General features: G+C 35.0%; 1 protein-coding gene across 1 annotated transcript in view; it reads left to right on the top strand.

Annotated features, from left to right (window-relative positions):
- The window catches only part of HS3ST5 (heparan sulfate-glucosamine 3-sulfotransferase 5), a 348,852-nt gene extending 339,305 nt beyond the window's left edge, over window positions 1-9,547 (top strand). Inside the window, exons 3-4 of the mRNA XM_074187401.1 lie at window positions 1,286-1,424; window positions 6,762-9,547. Of these exons, the coding sequence (XP_074043502.1) occupies window positions 1,318-1,424; window positions 6,762-7,692 (1,038 nt within the window). The 5' untranslated portion in view covers window positions 1,286-1,317 and the 3' untranslated portion in view covers window positions 7,693-9,547. The remainder of the gene's footprint in view (window positions 1-1,285; window positions 1,425-6,761) is intronic.
- The last annotated feature ends 9,429 nt before the right edge of the window (window positions 9,548-18,976 follow it).

The raw sequence follows: 18,976 nt of genomic DNA, 5'->3' as shown, positions 1-18,976 counted from the left end.
GAAATAGAAAAAGGACTTATATGTACAAAAACATTTGTAGCAACACTTTTTATAAAGAAGTGTCGTTCATTTGGAGGAAATGATGAACAAATTATGGTAGTCAAATTAATGATATTATAAGAAATGGTAAATTTTATGTTTTGAGAAAAATCTGAGATTTCTATGAAATAATGCACAAGTCAACAGAACCAAACCAGTAATTTATATAATAACACTGTAAAATAGAACTTTGAAAGACTTTAGAACCCTTAACAATGTGGAAACCAAACCAGGTTTCCAAAGGACCTATGATGAAGAAAAATCCAGCTCTGTCCTTTCCCTGAAGAAGTTCGTGGATATGATTATAGAAAATTATGGATACTTTCAAACTTGGTTTATACATTGCTTAGTTTTGCTGAATTGCTGTTTTATTCTTTTTTATTTTTGTTATAAAAGATAACTTGCTAGGTAGTGAAAGGGGAGGAATATATTTGAACATGAAAAGTTTAGAAATTATAGAAAAAAGAAAAAAGTTGCCCTTCCTAACTAGTTACCAGAGCAACCCTCTAAAAATTGCAAAGAGAATTAATGATATGTAATAGAGTATGAGACAAATATTAGTTCAGATTGGTCTTTCTGTGTGTGACCTTGAACAAGTCTCTTACCTCTGAGGGCTTTTGTTTCATGACCTATAAAATTAGAGATTTGGACTGTGTGACCTCTAAAGTTCCCTCTGAACTATGATTTCTTATTCCATGAAATTGAGTTACTTTCTTGAGTCTGACACTGCCTTTGCTGTATAATTCTTCCTTTCCATTTGCTTTTTTTATTAAAAATATAATTAAAATAACATTGGTATGCTAAAGATATAATATGGCTAGACAGAAATTTATCTTTCATGCTCACTCTGTTCTTTTGAGATAAAGCTATCAAATGACAGGCAGCAGAGTCATTCAAATCTCAAGTTGCATATCTTCTTCTCCCTGGAAATATTCTTTCACTTGAATTGATTTAGAAGAAATTATGTGATTGTTCCATATTGTCATTTACTATGGACATTGTTCAGCTGTTTCCAACTTGTTCTTTTTATTCTGTATGTGCAGCTTCTAATCTTAAAATACCAAGTCTTTTTTTCCCCCTAAATCTTGGAACAGGTCTAAAAGTTTAATTTTCATTTTAGTTCAGGGGGTGGGGTAGAAAACATTCCTTCATCATGTGTGAGAACCAGTTATCTTTTTAATAAACCAATATGAAACAATATATCACCACTTTCTCATGGGTGGTTTCTATGTTTCGGTCTTTACAGATTGAAGAAGTCCTGAAGATTGATGGAGGGCCATGCTATTCAAACAGCAGGCGTTGCTGAGACAGAAGCTCTTTGTGCTGGGAAGTCTTGCTATTGGAAGTCTTCTATATCTAGTTGCCAGAGTTGGGAGCTTGGATAGGTAGGTTGAACTCACTATACATATAAACACATACATACACATACATTTAATTAATGTATTTAAATATTAAACATATGTGTACCTGTATTCACATTTTTGTATTATGTGTACATTTGTGTCTACATTTCTTTGTCATTATGTAGTATCCAAAATTGTCCAAAATTCTCATGACATACTTTCTGCAGTTCTAAATTTGATTAAGCCTTACATTTGGAAAGGAAAGGAAAGGACAGGAAAGGACAGGAAAGGACAGGAAAGGACAGGAAAGGAAAGGACAGGAAAGGAAAGGACAGGAAAGGACAGGACAGGACAGGACAGGACAGGACAGGACAGGACAGGACAGGAAAGGAAAGGAAAGGAAAGGAAAGGAAAGGAAAGGAAAGGAAAGGAAAGGAAAGGAAAGGAAAGGAAAGGAAAGGAAAGGAAAGGAAAGGAAAGGAAAGGAAAGGAAAGGAAAGGAAAGGAAAGGAAAGGAAAGGAAAGGAAAGGAAAGGAAAGGAAAGGAAAGGAAAGGAAAGTTTCAAATAGCCCCAAGCCCTGAGATATATATATCCATATGCATTTGTATTCTGCAGGAACTGGCACTTGTTTGAAAAAGGAACATAAAACAGTGTGCAAGGTAAAACTGTAATTCCAAGAACTCATTCTGGTCTGTATGCATCTGTGTATTGACCTCTAGCCTTAGCAAAACAGTGATGATGTATTTATGTATCATCTTCTTCAAATTTATGAGTGGGCAATTAATGTGTTACCGTAATAGTTAAAATTATGTATGAGCCTGCAAAGGAACTCGTCAAGTTTGGAAATCTTATTGCACATGAAAGATGGCTGTAGGCTTAGAGAATTTTAACTATGTTAATTAGCTCCAGCTTTCAATCAGACTCTGAATGAACCAGGCAAAGGCGCCTATCTCTCTCTGAGAGATTATCCTGAGAGTCCTGGAAAAATCCAAAGAAAAGAAATTTATAGAGAGCAAGGATGTATCTCTGAGCAGGCAAACACTTGAAATGCTATCAGGGATGTGAGAGTCCCAACACTACTAAATGGTTTCACACTGAACAACTTAGGAAAGTCCTGGATTCTCAGTGATAGGGGAAGAACAGAGAAGCTAATTTCTGAAATGAGAATAAACCTAGAGAAACTGGGGTCCCCAAAGGTTAAGGAAATATTGGTTGGAAAAGACAAGCTGTGCCAATCACACTTCTTGACTCTGTAAAATCCATTTCTTCCACTGGAAAAATTGAAGTTCTGAACTCCTGCTGCTTCCTCCACTAACCCAGCAACCATTGTTCCTGAAAATGCAACTCAGTTTAAAATTGAAATGATTGCCAACTTTCAGCTTTCCTTTGCAAACCAGGACCTAGAACCAGATCTATATGTCTGAGGCCTCAAAGTCTAAACAACAAATACTTTAAGATTATCCAGTCAGAGCAAAGCTGAGATTCTTTTGAATTGTATATAAGTCCTTTTGACAATTTAATTCCAAACCCTTAACTAGGCTCGCCACTAATTAGAAACAAGTCACAGCTAGTGATCCCATGAGTTGCTAAGGGACAGTAGTTTCACAAGCTGATGCTTGGCTACCAATAAACTAGCATAACCTGAAGGTTGGCTGTCTAGCTGTATTCATTGTTTTCTTATTATCAGTTGTTCCTAATAATTTGCCTTTTCTCCAAGCCATTACTTTCTTCATCTCTTTTTTCTCTGATGCAAATATATCTGATCTTTTTAGAAAGATTTACATAACCCAATGGACTTTTCCAGAAATTCTCTGTTTGGAAGTGTGGTCAGATTATGGTCTAAACCCTGGGAAAAGTGAAGTTTCTTGAAACATGGCACAGTATATTTATATATTCTAGGAATATAATTGCATAGTGTTAGACCTACATCCTGAAATATTTTCTTTTTGTAGAATATAGTACTATGCTAGTGTCTCTTCCACTTCTAAACATATTCATGCTTTTAAGCACTATTTTCTATTTACTCATTTGCCATGGGATTTTCAGTCTGAAAAGGATTTCAGGATCATCTAGTTCAAATCTCTCATTTTTCAGATGATGAAATTGAGTTAGAGAGAAATGAATTCATTTTATTATTAGCAAACTCAGGATTTGAATATAGACCTTTAAGTTCAATCTGGTGATCTCTTCCCTAAACCACATGACCTGATTACAGACAAAGGCAAGCAATATCTAAATGTTTGTCTTTTGAGAATAGAAATTAAAGGAAGGACAGTTTGACAGAGGCTTTCACATTACCAGTTTAACTAGAAACTTCATTCAGTAGGATTTAATTAAATGTGCTCGCATGGCCAACATTATCTCATCTTGAAAAAAAAGATTTAACCTGATTTGTTAGGTCAACTTGGGAAAATTAAGACTGAATTTCAGAAATGTACCATACCCTTAGGATAAGGCAATTATTGGATTATAGGATCATGGTTTTAGAGCTGGAAGAAACTTTAAAGTCAGTCATTCAATAATCATATAATTATGTATTGCCCAGGCAATGTGCTAGGGATACAAAGACGGACAAAACATATGGTTCCTGTCTTCAAGGAGTTCACAGTCTAAAGGATCCAAAATACAAACAACTCTGTAAAAACAAAATATATACAATGTAAATGGAAGATAAGACTAGCGGTAAGGAATTAGCAGAGGGGATTTGGGGCATGTGAAATCAGTGAAAAGGCCTCTTGCAAAAAAGTGGGACTTGAAATGAAACTTGAAAGGAGCCAGGAAGGCAGAGGTAAGAAGGAAAAGAGAGAGGGGGCTGCTAGGTGGTGCAGTGGATAGAGCACCAGCCCTGGAGTCAGGAGTACCTGAGTTCAAATCTGGCCTCAGACACTTAATAATTACCTAGTTGTGTGGCCTTGGGCAAGCCACTTAACCCCATTTGCCTTCCAAAACAAACAAAAAAAAAAAAACAGAAAAAATATCCTTTAGCAATTCTTAGTCCAATTGCCTCATTTTATAATAGTAAAAACCAAGGTCTACCAGATAAATTAACTAGCCCAAGATCACATAGGTACGAAGAAGCAAGGTCAGGTTTGAATTCTTTTGGCTTCAAATTCAGTCTCTTTCCATGTTGCCACCTATATTTGCTATACCTAGCAAAATTGTTGATCTGAACAATTTGTTTCACCTTCCATTTGTTAATTATTTGTTATATTTACTGACTTGTCTGAGAGACATACTCAGTCTCTGTTTGGTAGAAATTTCATCTAGTGGAAAGAGAAGAAATATGAACACAAAAAGTCTATGCTATAGGGGTGGCTAGGTGGTGCAGTGGATAGAGCACCAACCCTGGAGTCAGGAGTATCTGAGTTCAATTCCAACCTCGGACACTTAGCTGTGAGGCCTTGGGCAAGCCACTTGCAAAAACCTAAGAAAGAAAGAAAGAAAGAAAGAAAGAAAGAAAGAAAGAAAGAAAGAAAGAAAGAAAGAAAGAAAGAAAAAATCTATGCCATAAAATAGACTGTGTTCAATGAATGGGAGAGCTATGGTAACTCTTAACAGTGATCATAACTTCCTTAAGCAAAATTTCCTATTCATTTTGCAGAACTGCCTAAGTAGAAACTCCATCCTTGGAAATACAAGATAATAATAAAAATTCCTTAACATGTGGCTAAAATCCTCCAAATATGAACTGAACCAGATTAAGATAAATAGGGAAACATTTAACAAAATAAATAGAAATTTCTATATAAATAATAGAATAATAATAGAACACATATAATGTTAATTTGTGTTTTACTAAATTAATATGCTGATCTGATTGCAGGGGAGAAAAAAAGGAATAAAAGAAATTTACATGATAATTTTGAAAAATTTGTTGTTTTCATGTAGGTTCATGTAGCTTTCATCTTAGTATTATACTGTTATAGAAATGTTTTATTCCATAAACTAAAAAAAGAAAGAAAGAAAAATTTAAAAAAATAAATAAAATAAAATTAATTTCTCCTATATATTAACTTGGGTGATGTTGCTCCAAATGTTTATTCACAAAAGGGGGGAATGTGGAGCTATCCAACCCCTTCCTTGGACTAGTTGATCCCAAATTTACACAGTACCCAGTAAAGCGTGCTATTCTTGCTGTTGAAAATTGAGTTTGTTTTAATGTTCCTGCATTGAGGCTCAAGAGACATAATAGTAGTAAATAAAGAATCAATCTTGAAACCAAAAAGATTTGGGTACAAGTCTTACCTCTTTCACATACTGACAATATGTGTGGACCTGGGCAAATCACTTAATCTAGGATGACCTATTGACTAAAACACAAATTAACATTATCTACATTGTACTGAATTTTTATTTATTTTGTTAAACATTTTCCAATTACATCTTAACCTGATTCAATTCATATTCATGAGTTTTGCAACCACATATGGGCCCCAAGTTTAATATCTCTGCTCTAGTCAAGAGAGAGAGAATCAACCTGCATTGAAAGAAATGTTTCTCACCTGAGAGTTACCTATGTCAGTGAAATTACAGATAAAGTCATTCAACAAGCATTTATTAAACTCCTACTTGCCAGGCACTATGTTACATGCTGGAGGATGCAAAGAATGGCAAATGACAGTCCTTCCCTGAAGCAGTTTACAATCCACTAGAGGAGCTGGCAGGCTGACCACCTCTAGCCCCCCTATTCTGAATCATAGAATGGGGGGGTTAAGGGGGAAGGGCAGAGGAGAGGGTAAGGGAAGAACCCTTGATCTCGATCTCTCCAAATAATAGACAAAGAGAAGTAGAAAATGCCATATAGACCTCTGAATGTCCCTAGGTTCAAATGCAAAAATTCCTGTCTTATTTAGTAACTCTTACAATTAATAAGTTGCAAACTGGTACAGATAATTGACAGTGATACCCAAGATGTTGTTTTATTTTTTACTGTTTTTTTAAATCAGATATCAAAACTTTTTGGAGTGTTCAAAAGTCAAACAAGTACAAGGAAATTGGACATCCCAAAAACACTTATCAAAATATTTAAAATCTGCCACATTTGTACATTTTCTAAATGATGTTAACCAGCAAGCTATTTAAAAATCCATTAATATGACTGATGTTGATGTCCTTCCACTGTAAGAGTCAGTATACACTGTAGTCAATTAAATGATTTGTGAATAAAAACAAATTATATGGTCTATTATATGTTGAGCTCCCTAAAATAAAATTCCTCAAACATCTATTCATTGTAGTTTTCAGTAGTCTGAGAGGTCATTGGGTTCTTTATTTTGTTTTGTCTTTTTAAAAGTCTTTGTTCATACTGGTTTGAAAACCAGAAAAATGAAGTGTTGATTGCAATGAGTCTCTTAAAGTCTTCATTTGTTGTTTACAGACTACAACCCATTTGCCCCGTTGAAGGTCGATTTGGAGCCCGAAGTCAGGCTGAGATCCCACTCCGGGCACTGCAGTTCAAACGTGGCCTTCTCCACGAGTTCCGGAAGGGCAACGCCACCAAGGAGCAGATTCGACTCCACAATCTCGTGCAGCAACTCCCCAAAGCTATCATCATTGGAGTGAGGAAAGGAGGCACCAGAGCCCTACTTGAGATGCTGAATCTCCATCCTGCTGTGGTCAAAGCCTCACAGGAAATTCACTTTTTTGATAATGATGAGAATTATGCCAAGGGCATTGAGTGGTATAGGAAGAAAATGCCATTTTCATACCCTCAGCAGATCACCATCGAAAAGAGTCCTGCCTATTTTATCACGGAGGAGGTACCAGAAAGGATTTACAAAATGAACTCATCTATCAAGTTACTGATCATTGTCAGGGAACCCACCACAAGAGCTATTTCTGATTATACTCAGGTGCTAGAGGGGAAGGAGAGGAAAAATAAAACCTACTATAAATTTGAAAAGCTGGCAATTGACTCTAATACCTGTGAGGTGAACACTAAGTATAAGGCCGTGAGGACCAGCATCTATACAAAACACCTAGAGAGGTGGCTGAAATACTTTCCAATTGAGCAGTTTCACATAGTAGATGGAGATCGGCTCATTACAGAACCACTGCCAGAACTCCAGTTAGTGGAGAAGTTCCTCAATCTTCCTCCCAGGATCAGTCAATACAATTTATACTTCAATGCTACAAGGGGGTTTTACTGCCTGCGGTTTAACATTGTCTTTAACAAGTGCCTGGCAGGCAGCAAGGGACGCATTCATCCAGAGGTAGATCCCTCTGTAATTACCAAATTGCGCAAATTCTTTCACCCTTTCAATCAAAAATTCTACCAGATCACTGGGAGGACACTGAACTGGCCCTAAATGAATATCTTACAACACTGTGTGTTGCACCAGGAGGGACACAGTGTCTTCTTTAGATTCAAATATGCACTTTTCCAAATACAACTATTCAAGTCTTTTTTTTTTCCACCCCATGAATACTTGTACATATGCAGTGTGTGACCAAATATATGGTGAGACCCATTTTTTCTACTGAAAAGTAAACTGAAAACAATTTACCCTCTATATAGTTGTATCATTTTTTAGACTATTTAGAGAAAGAAGAAGTGATTTTGGGGGAGGGGGGTAAATGAATTCAGCTCTTCTTCAAAGAGTTAGTCTTCCTTTGACTCAAAGTTTATCACTTGCCATTTTTATAATCTAAGCCAAATGATTAATATGTGAGGATATACAACTGGATGTGAAGCTTCAGGCTAGATCAGGAAATATAGGATGAAGTACACATATGTTATGCATATTTCTAAGGGAATACTGGCTCTTTAATTCAGATGCTGAATTAGTGCCGTGAAACTGGGTCATACTGTTTTCATCTTATTTCCAAAAATGTCTTATCTCATAACAATTTGACACTGTTCCAAAGTTCCCATGGTGAGTTTGCACTATTGTTTTCTCGTATGGACTATCGTGTCACCTGTAGCATGTCAATCACATGTCTAAGTCCAATCTTTTACCTTCTATGTTGTATGTCAGCAAAGAGAAATGTTGTGTACATAGTGTATATTGCCTGTAAATACTGGTTTCACAATAAGTAATTCTATTTTGTAAACTGAATATGGCTATTTAATTTATTGTGGAAATTAAATTTATTGTGGTATTTAAAAAGGGAATGGATTAAAAAGACTATACATGAATTTTTTTTCAATTTCTTTTCCCATACCTCCCGCTGACTCCTTAGGCCATAAATTTGTGTCTGCAAATGAGAAGGTATAAAAAGAGTGTATACTTATCCTTTTAATTTTTGTACCCTTGAGGAAACATATTTATGAAGTGAAGCAAAGTATATTTAAAAATCTCAACCATCTGGAAATCGGGTCTAATAACCATCTCAGAGAATTCTAGTGCTCATCAGCTACAACTTTGCAACAATTAATTCATTCCCTCTCATTTGCTTCCTCCATGCTAGAAGAGCAACAAGGAACATGCGAATAGAACCCAGGCATAATGTTAACAAAAAAGCACTTTCTGGGATACTCTAATCAAAGTCAGCCCAGCACAGAGATTAGATCAAATAAGATGAGACTATTTCTAAAGTCTCTTTAGACCAAAAGCTGCTGATGTTTCAGAAAGGAAGGCGGGATTTCAGCCCTCTCTCTTTGAAATGAAAATATATTAGGCTGCTCAAAAATGATCAAGTTGCAGGCAGTGTAGTTATTACCAGCATCAACATATGGCTCATTTTTTTCCATCCAAGGAAATGAATGCTAAATTGCATGTCTAACAAACATTAGACATACTATATTATGCTAAAATATGTAGCAGAAAAACAGGGAAAGAGGCATAAACAAAAACAAACTACTTTCCCAAAGTTTCAAAGGAGCTTAGATTTAGAGTCAGTCAATGATAGAGGTTCTAACTTCCTTCTTTAACACATAAGGAACTGAGGTCCACAGAATTCAAGTGACATCCCTGAAATCATACAAGTAATAAGTGGCAGAGGAAGAATCTGAATCCAGGTCCTCAGACTAGCTCCAGAATTCTTTTTCCTTGCACAATTATCCCTCTATCAAAAGTTATGCAAGGGGGCGGCTAGGTGGCACAGTGGATAGAGCACTGGCCCTGGAGTCAGGAGGACCTGAGCTCAAATCTGACCTCAGATAGTTAATAATTACTTAGCTGTGTGGCCTTGGGCAAGTAACTTAACTTCATTGCCTTGCAGAAAAAAAGGGGGAAAAAGGAAAAAAAGTTATGCAAGAACTGATGTTCTAGAAAGCCTGGACCAATAGAACATTGGTAGACAATATAAAAATAAGTATTATAATGAAGTCTTTCTAGGTTATCAGTTTGGCACTCCTTAAAGCATGTTTTTCTTATTCCATGATTTAATAATGTACTTTTATAAATAAGTGGCTTTTCCATCTCCTGTGGTAATCTAGATGACTAGTCTAGTCATGACATTTTAAATCACCTATACAAATTTAATTACTACAGATGCAGTTCTGTAGAGAATGAGGATAGACACGCCCTCAAAACACATTGTAAGACTAAGGTCTCACACTATATATTCTTCTAGGAGGAATCTGGAGTGAAATTCCAAAATCTAAGCTATAAGGAATCTTTTATTGTGTCATAAAACAAAGTCAGATTGAAAGAACATAGAGCCAGATTCTTCCCATACATAAACACAGAAGAGCAATTTTTGAGCATGAAGGCCTTCATGGTGTTCTTTGTTTAATCAGTAATCCACCTTTGAACTTTCTACACTCTACCAATAATCCCCCTGAATTCTAAAAAAAAGTTGATGGGGAAGGGGAGCGAGCTACCTATTGTCACAATTATAAAAGTATTTTCAAAAGTTTATAATAAATGCTTTAGAACCAACTCCCTAGATTAAAAAAATTTGCAAGCATGACAAATTTTTAACCTGAATTATTAACATTTCCTTTATCACTTTATTATTTAGATCATCAACAAAACAGAAAAAAAAGAAATCAACTCCTGGTTTATAGTGTTTATCACTTTCCAAAATATGCATTTTTTCAATGAAAATTTAAGTCAACCTTCACAAGCAATTTTGCACAGACTCCAGCAAACCCCTGATTTTTTTTATCCCCATACCATACAATAGAGACTCAATGTGGCATCATATCTTGCAAACTAATTTTGAAGCCAGAACAGACCTTAGTTCAAGTCTTATCTCTGACACATACTTACTTGTGATCCTAGACAAATCCTCCAATTTCTTGGTGCTTTCTGAAGTCCCCTAAGACTATAAGTGGCAGAGAAGTTGCCAATTTGATTCTTTCAAGGGAGTTTCTTCACTTGCAAATTTCATATAACAATGAATTATAACATAAAATTTGATATCGATTAAGTAAAGTTAAGAATATAAATAATCACAGTGATAATCCTGTCATGGTCAGATAGTCACTTTTGAGGAAGGTTTCCTTTTATAGGAATTCCTTTTCAATTATATGCCATACTAAATCAGTGGTATCAAACTCAAAGATAAAGGGACTCTAATTCTTATATAAGGACTTCTTCAGATTGTTTAAAGACAATTTCAAATATGAAGAATTATCTGTGTTTTATTGTATTTTCATTTATTTTCTTATATATTTCCCAATTACATTTTAATCTTCATGCCACATTCATGAGTATCACTGGTGGACAAGACCCCATATGTCATATCTCTGGACTAAATGATGTCTTAGGTCTTTTCGGACTATAAGATTCCTTAAGTCTGTGAAACAACTACCTAAGTATAAATTAGACTATTTGAAAATAGTATTCTCCCTTTGGGGTCACCAAGATACTGGGTTATTAGTTTTTGATCTTGTTATTTCACAAAATTCTATCACAGAATCACATAGTTGAAGCCCTGTCCTTATTTGTGTAGTGACAGAGCTAGTCTTTTGACTCTAATTCTCATCACATTACTTATATCAAGCTGCTGCCTCCCTTCTTATTATCCACTAGACATTTTTAGAACACACTATATATTCATACTATATATTCTTCTAGGAGGAATCTGGAGTGAGATTCCAAAATCTAAGCTATAAGGAATCTTTTCTTGTGTCATAAACAAAGTCAGATTGAAAGAACATAGAGCCAGATTCTTCCCATACATAAACATAGAATAGCATTTCTTAATAAGGATGAATTGGAAAAAAGAAATCACAAAATTTAAGGGCAAATATTAGTGAAATCTTCAAGTTATTATAGTAACATCCGTAGAAAGATAAGTAATAAGTTACCGTTAAGGTCTGTTGAACAATTCTCTCCTCTGTGTGCCTTAGTTCCCTCATCTGTAAAAATAAAGAGTCTGAAATAGATGCTCTCTATGGTCTCTTCAGTTCTAAATCTATAACAGAATCCTACAATCTACTCTGTAACCTTAGATGTCCTTGGAAACCATGTGACTGTTCAAAATACCAAAAACATCAGATGATAAGAGAAAAATTCTGAATCACAGAATGTTAGAACTGGAAGACACTAAATATTCTCTAGTCTGGGGATTCTTAGTCAGAAATCTGTGAACTTATCTGTTTTTATCATTTTAATAACTATTTCAATATAATTGGGTTTCCTTTATGATCCTATTTGTTTGATTCATTTAAAAACATTATAAGGGCTCACAGGACTTGCCAGAATATCAAAGGGATCCACAGCCCCCCAAAAAGTTAAGAAACTTTGTGTCTAGTCTAATTTTTTGAAAAAGTAAACTTAAGTCCCAGAGAAGAGAGTAATTTGCCCATCCTGAGTGACACAGCCAGAATTCAAACCCTGGCTGTGAATACCTCCAAATCCAGTCCTCTTTCTAATACTCCAAGCCAATTCATCTATATGTATTCAAATGTTCATATCACTGTCTCCTTTCTTTCACTATGTAAAAGACTTATTGGGAACCTTAGAGCTATAATCTATTAGACATTTTCCTAGTCTAAAATAGGTTGCCAAATAATAAAGGAAAGACATGATAAATGGAACTCGTTTGATCATAGTGACAGCTTAAGAGAAAAAAAATGACAAAACGATTTTGTAAAACTAAAAATTTTGGAAGTTCTATCAGCTAAAACACCATTTTGAATACTCTCACCCTGTGTATCTCAATGGGAAGCATATAAAGCAGCTTCTTAAATCTAGATGAAGTTTTCAGTATCTCAGTTTAACAATGAAAAGGGTTTTTTTTTCCTTTTGTTTTTTTTCTATCTGTTCTTGCATTGTGTTGTACATTCAAGTGGTGTTACTTACAACTTGTTACTCCATTTGAAGGTCACCATGATACTAGTTAAAGTGAACATTGTCAAAGATTTAAGAATTAGATAATTCTAGATTATGTTAATACTAATTTTATTGATTCTCATCTTTCCATATACTAAGCATTCATTATATATATGGAAAAAACCTACATAGAAGCTAAGAAAACTTCAAAATTTCCTCTTAGTCATTTCAATATAGCAAAATTTCACTAATTTGGCATATCCAGGAGAAACCCATCTAAATTAAGGAATGTTTTTAAAGAAATTCATTTTAATTGCTTTCAAGTACATGTGGGAACACAAATGGTGCTAACAAAGTGTTGAAAAGACTCTTCCAGATTTGCTTTAATACATAAATTTAAAGTATCTACAATAAATCATTGTATTTATGCAAATTGTTGTATAAAATGTTTCAAAATAGTTTTTTTCTCTAAATCAAATTCAATGGACCCCCTTAAATTATGCTTCTTTAGAAATACAATAAACATAGTATACAGTAAACAGAAAATGTAAGAAAAATAAATATAGAATCAAAAAGCTTGGACTCAAGGTCTCTCTCCAGCACAGTGATATTAGACAAATCATTTAATATTGCTATATTTCCTCATCTATAACTGATGATGATAGCTCTATTTACATCAATTTGATACCTATGGGATCACAGAATTTCTGAATGTCAGAGTTAGAAGGGACTTCATTCTATACAGTTCAAATTATACCTGAAAAAATAATTACTTCTAAAACATACTCCAATATGGTTATTCAGTCTTTGCTTGAAAACTTCTCTTGATGGGGGGATTCATTGCCTTCTGAGGTTTCATATTCCACTTTTAGATAGCTCTAATTGTTGAGGGATTTTCCTGATATCAAACATAATTTGCCTCTTTCCAACTTCTACCCATTGCTTCTAATTTTGTCCTCTGAGACCAAGCAAAACAAGTCTGATTTTTTTCTTTTTTTAAGGTTTTTTGCAAGGCAATGGGATTAAGTGACTTGCCCAAGGTCACACAGCTAGGTAATTATTAAGTGTCTGAGGATGGATTTGAACTCAGGTACTCCTGACTCCAGGGCCGGTGATCTATCCACTGCGCCACCTAGATGCCCCTGATTTTTTCCACATAACATTACATACCAATTTTTTTTTTGACATAAACTGTCTATGCTGAGCCTTCACCAACAATATGAAACTACAGAATTAAAAAACACTTAGTAGTTAAGAGTCACAGAATCTAGCACTACAACCTCTATGTTAATTAAGTAGAAAATATTTGATGATGAATTCAAGAATCCGAACTAGATTGTTGACAACACTAGGATGAGATACAGTCCAATCTAACAGAAATAATGATATCAGTGGCTTCCCATACATAGCTTCTGGGAAGAAAAGGTGGCCTTTAATACACAGATTTGAGCTGTCATTTGCTTTTAAAAGAGAACATTTATATGTCTAATATTCATTTCTGCAAGTCTCAGAGCTGATACGAGAGAAAGGCAATCAAGAAGGAAAAAAAATTTAAGATAATGCCATGTGAGGAGGACTGGTAGACAGAGTCAGAGATTTATATCCTTGAGAAAGCTCATGTATGGTCACTGTCTCAAGGGCTGTTGCAATCTAAGAGGAATTAGACAGATGGTAGAAGCTGCAAAGAGGCAAATTTAGATTTGATGATGTCAGGAAAAACTTCTAGCAATTGAAGCCTTCAAAAAGTAGGACAGATTGTCTCAGGAGGTAGTGGGCTCCCCCTTTGAGGTCTTTCAGCAAAAACTGCATGATTATTTGAAGGTCTGTTGTAAAAGGGAATCTTTTTTAGAATATAGGTTGTACTAGATGACCACTGAGATCTTTTATATCTGAATGGTTCTGAGATCACTCTTTACCTTGGCTTTTGGGTTTGTGGATGGAAACCATCCATGTGCCCACATGACTCTGTGAAAGGTTTTGCCCTCTTTTATCTTGAAGCTAAAATATGTAGAATCTTTTACAAGCGACTACAAGTTTAAACCAAAAAGCGGTTATAACCCTTGGCTAGTACCCAATACTCTGGGCCCAGAGGAAGCAGGTTCAGTCTTGGATACAGTGTCCCCTGCAATTATTTCTAATTCTGGTCCCTTTGGAATTGCCTCTGAGAAGTCTCAGAAGCTTGCTTGTATATACCTCCTGTCAAAGTCTTCATAAATGTGGGGTAAAGGATCTCTAGTTCCCCTGTATTTAAGATAATAAGTCATATCAGATACAGAACAACATTTAGTCTACTCAACAGGAAGTGCAGAAAAGTCATAAAGGATATACAATCATCCATGATCAGTTGATATAAACTCTCCTTTTCTACTCCAATAAGACTTACTTTTCAAAAACATATCAAATCCTATGGTCTCATAACATCTCTCTCATGTTTATATTCTCCTCCAAAAGGATTACTTGATATTACTAGAGAAGTCAATATTCTGGTGTCTCTTTTTCCTTTTTTTGGAAGCAGTTGGGATTAAATGACTTGCCAAAGTTCATATAGCCAGTAAATTTCTGAAGCTGTATTTGAACTCAGGTCCTCCTGACTCCAGGACTGGTACTCATCCCCTGCAAGTGAACCTAGTGACTTAGCACAGAATCCCACTCATTCAAATCCAGTTTATGTGTATGTCCCTGATATCATGGTCTTCTTCAAGAATGAAGGTCGGGGGGGGGGGTGGCTAGGTGGCGCAGTGGATAAAGCACCTGCCCTGGAGTCAGGAGTACCTGGGTTCAAATCTGGTCTCAGACACTTAATAATTAGCTGTGTGGCCTTGGGCAAGCCACTTAACCCCATTGCCTTGAAAAAACCTAAAAAAAAAAAAAGAATGAAGGTCAGGGGCAGGGGCGGCTAGGTTGCTCAGTGGATAGAGCACCGGCCCTGGAGTCAGGAGTACCTGAGTTCAAATTCAGCCTCAGACACTTAATAATTACCTAGCTGTGTGGCCTTGGGCAAGTCACTTAACCCTATTGCCTTGCAAAAAAAAGAATGAAGGTCAGACAACATCACAGGACCCTTCCCATATGGGACTAACCTAATTCTTGCACTCTCTTCAAAATAAGACAAATCAGAGAAGAAACAGACCTATGCCATTCAAAAAAAACCTCTTGATAGCATCAGAAAACACAATTTTGGAGTTTTTCATGACTAAATCATAGTTTATTCTCTCCAGTTGTGGTCCCTCCAGCCTTATGACCATATTTGACTTTTTTCTTCAGACCTACCCCACAAAAGGATTAAGTTACCCAGGAATGTCTCTTTCTTTCCCTAGAAAGTTGGAGTGCAGAAATTCCTGCCCATCAATCATGTGATTTCTTCATTCTACTCCTACCTTTCAGACTAAGAAGGTATACCAATCACTATCTCTACATAGCTAGGACTAAAAATTTGAGGTCAAACAATTCTTCTAGGATCATGTGATTGAAAGACCTTCACAACTGTTTCTCACTGTCTGCCACCTTTCAGTTTATGTGGGTGAGAATATGTATAATGGCAATGAATCTCTACTCCACTAAATCATTAGTAGCTTCCTGGGGAGAAGCCATATGTATTCACAAGCTCCCCCATCTCAACTCCTCCCAGAAACCAGGAAAGTTCTTAGCTCTGCTTCTCTTTGATCTGTGCTGCACTCTTTCAGTATCTCTCCAAAAAGAGAAAAGATCAAGTCTGCAAGGTACTCTTTTTATTAGCTCAACACAAAGGAGTGGTCCTCTCCCACAATAGCTTGAACCTTAAACTTTATCACTCATCAATCTGCAATAGCTCAAGATAACTGATTGATTCATCTCCATAAATGAAACTTTAGGAGGTTTTCCTAACTTCAATAAGATATTTTGGTGCAGTGCCAAATAGATGTCACTCCAAAGCTCTTCATGAAGTTACCAATAGGCAAATCCATGCCCTCCCTAAGAAGATATAATCAAAGCTTCAAAAAGAAGTTCACCACCCTGTTAGCTCATCAAATTGATCAGAGGACTTTTCTGATCAAGCCCCTACACAGTTATATACCATACTTATGAAATCAATTTCAAATGCTCATTCTCTCTGGCCCCTTGCTTTTTTTTTTCCTAGATCTATCTCTACATAAAAGTATAGAGGAAGCTAAGTTGGCAGTGCTCATCCAACATTCTCCTTTGACTTGAACTTTCCAAATGTGGTCATGTTATATCCCTATGATGCCTAGAGACCCCAACAACTTGTGTAACCCACTTATGCATACTCTTTCTCTTCATTGTCCCATGTCAAACCCCAAATCATCTAATACTGTCATTATGATGGGAGTTCATATTCATCAAAAATTATCTGGTCTATATATATATATCATTATGTTGGGACCAAAATTATTGTATTTCAATTCAATTTAATAAGTAATGAATAGATGCCTCCCAGACACATCACAATGCTAAGCACTGGGGAGGAAAAGAGCTTGCATATCTAATGGATGGATATAAGATATACACAGATAATCTTCCTAAAACGTAATTCCCATTACCATCTCTTGCTCCCAATGACTCTCTTTTTTCAAGGACAAAAATACCGACCATGTCATTAAAAGCCTTTCACAATCTGATTCCAGTCTAACATTCCATATTTATTACATATTTTTCCACTTTACACCCTTACCTAGGACAAATTGGACTACCTACTTTTCTGCAAACTTAACATTCCAGTTCCTTCTCCATGTCTAGAATGTACTTCCTCCTCCCCTGCCTCATAGAATTTCCAACTTCCTTCAAAGTCTGGTTTTTGTGCCACCTCTTATAAAAAGATTCCCTAAATTTTAGTGCTCTTCTCATCTCAAATAATGATTTAGAGAGAGAATATATGTAGATTAAAATTATTGTACACATACATATGCATAACACAAATATATACATGGAAGTATAAGATAGATAATATTCAGAAATAAATTAGTATGTAGCCTATATTCTTCTGTGATACAAGAGGCACACAGAATACACAAAAATACACAAACTTCATATATATATATATACATCTATATTATATTATACATACACATACACACATACACACACATACACACATGTGTGCTTGTGTGTGCGTGTATGTGTACTGTATGTGTGTGTGCATGCATGTGCATGTGTGTGTGCACGTGTGCATGCATATACATATATTCTGTTTGCATGTTGCATTCCCACAATAGAATATAAGCTACTTGAGGATAGGCACTGGCTTTCATTTCATCTTTAGATCCCAGTAGACGATTATTAAGTGCTTGTTGGATAGTCCATACCACATTATTGACTCATATTAAACTTGTCCTCTAAAATTCTAAGATCCTTTATCTTATGAACATTGTTCTTCTAGTCCTGTTTTCATTTTCCCTATGCTAAGCTCAATAAATTTTAGTAAATACCTAACATTTTTAAGTCACTCTGAAATGACCTGAATAACCTAAAAAGTCCCCCCTTTCCTATCTTCCATAAGCTTAGAATAATGCCTAAATAGCACCAAAGACCATTACCATAATATATCTCTACTTCATTATAATAGCAAAAATTATAGGATTCATAGAAACTATTTCCCTAGTTATATATATATCCCAAAATGTGATAAATGAAATATCTGAATATTTTTACTCAAATATAATATAGCCAGATTATCAGAACAAGAAATATGTAATTCAAATAACAAAAATCTCAGAAAAAATAATTTTAACAGAACATAAAGCATATCCTAAGGGGGGGGGATATCAAGATCAGATGAATTTACAATGAATTCTATAAAACATTCAAAGAAAAATTAATTTCAATATTAAATTTTTCACAAGATTAGGAAAAAGGGATTCTACTATTTTTTTTCTGTGAAACTATTATAACCTTTGTAGCAAAATTAAGGAAAGATACAAAATTAATATAAACCAATATGCCTAATGAATATTGATATTAAATAAAATATTAATAAAGAAGTCAAATCAACATATTAAAATTCTTAGACATTATGATCAAGTTCAATTTATACAAGGAATATAAATTGAGAGTTCAATATTAGGAAAACTATAAATATAATAGACCATATTATTAACATACGCAATACAATAACAGTAGATGCAAAAAAATTGCCAAAAGACAATTTTATTTGATATCTGCTTCTATTTTTATGAAACCATTAAAATGTAGGGCTAAATGGATCTTTCAATTATACAATCAATAAGGTTGATCAAAAACTAAGAATCATTTCATTGTATATGTAATAGCAAAATCATAGAATCATGAACATTATTACCAGTCTTATTTAAGATAATGCTAGAAATGCTAGCTGAAAGAACACTAAATAATAAATGTATGGAAATGAAATTATCAATTTTTGAAGATAATATGATTATCTGCATAAAGAACCTGAGAGATTCAAATAGAA

This window comes from Macrotis lagotis, chromosome 5, assembly GCF_037893015.1.
Source record: "Macrotis lagotis isolate mMagLag1 chromosome 5, bilby.v1.9.chrom.fasta, whole genome shotgun sequence".
NCBI lineage: Eukaryota > Metazoa > Chordata > Mammalia > Peramelemorphia > Peramelidae > Macrotis > Macrotis lagotis.
Note: the sequence above shows the minus strand (reverse complement) of the source record. Positions and strands in the feature narration are given on the sequence as shown.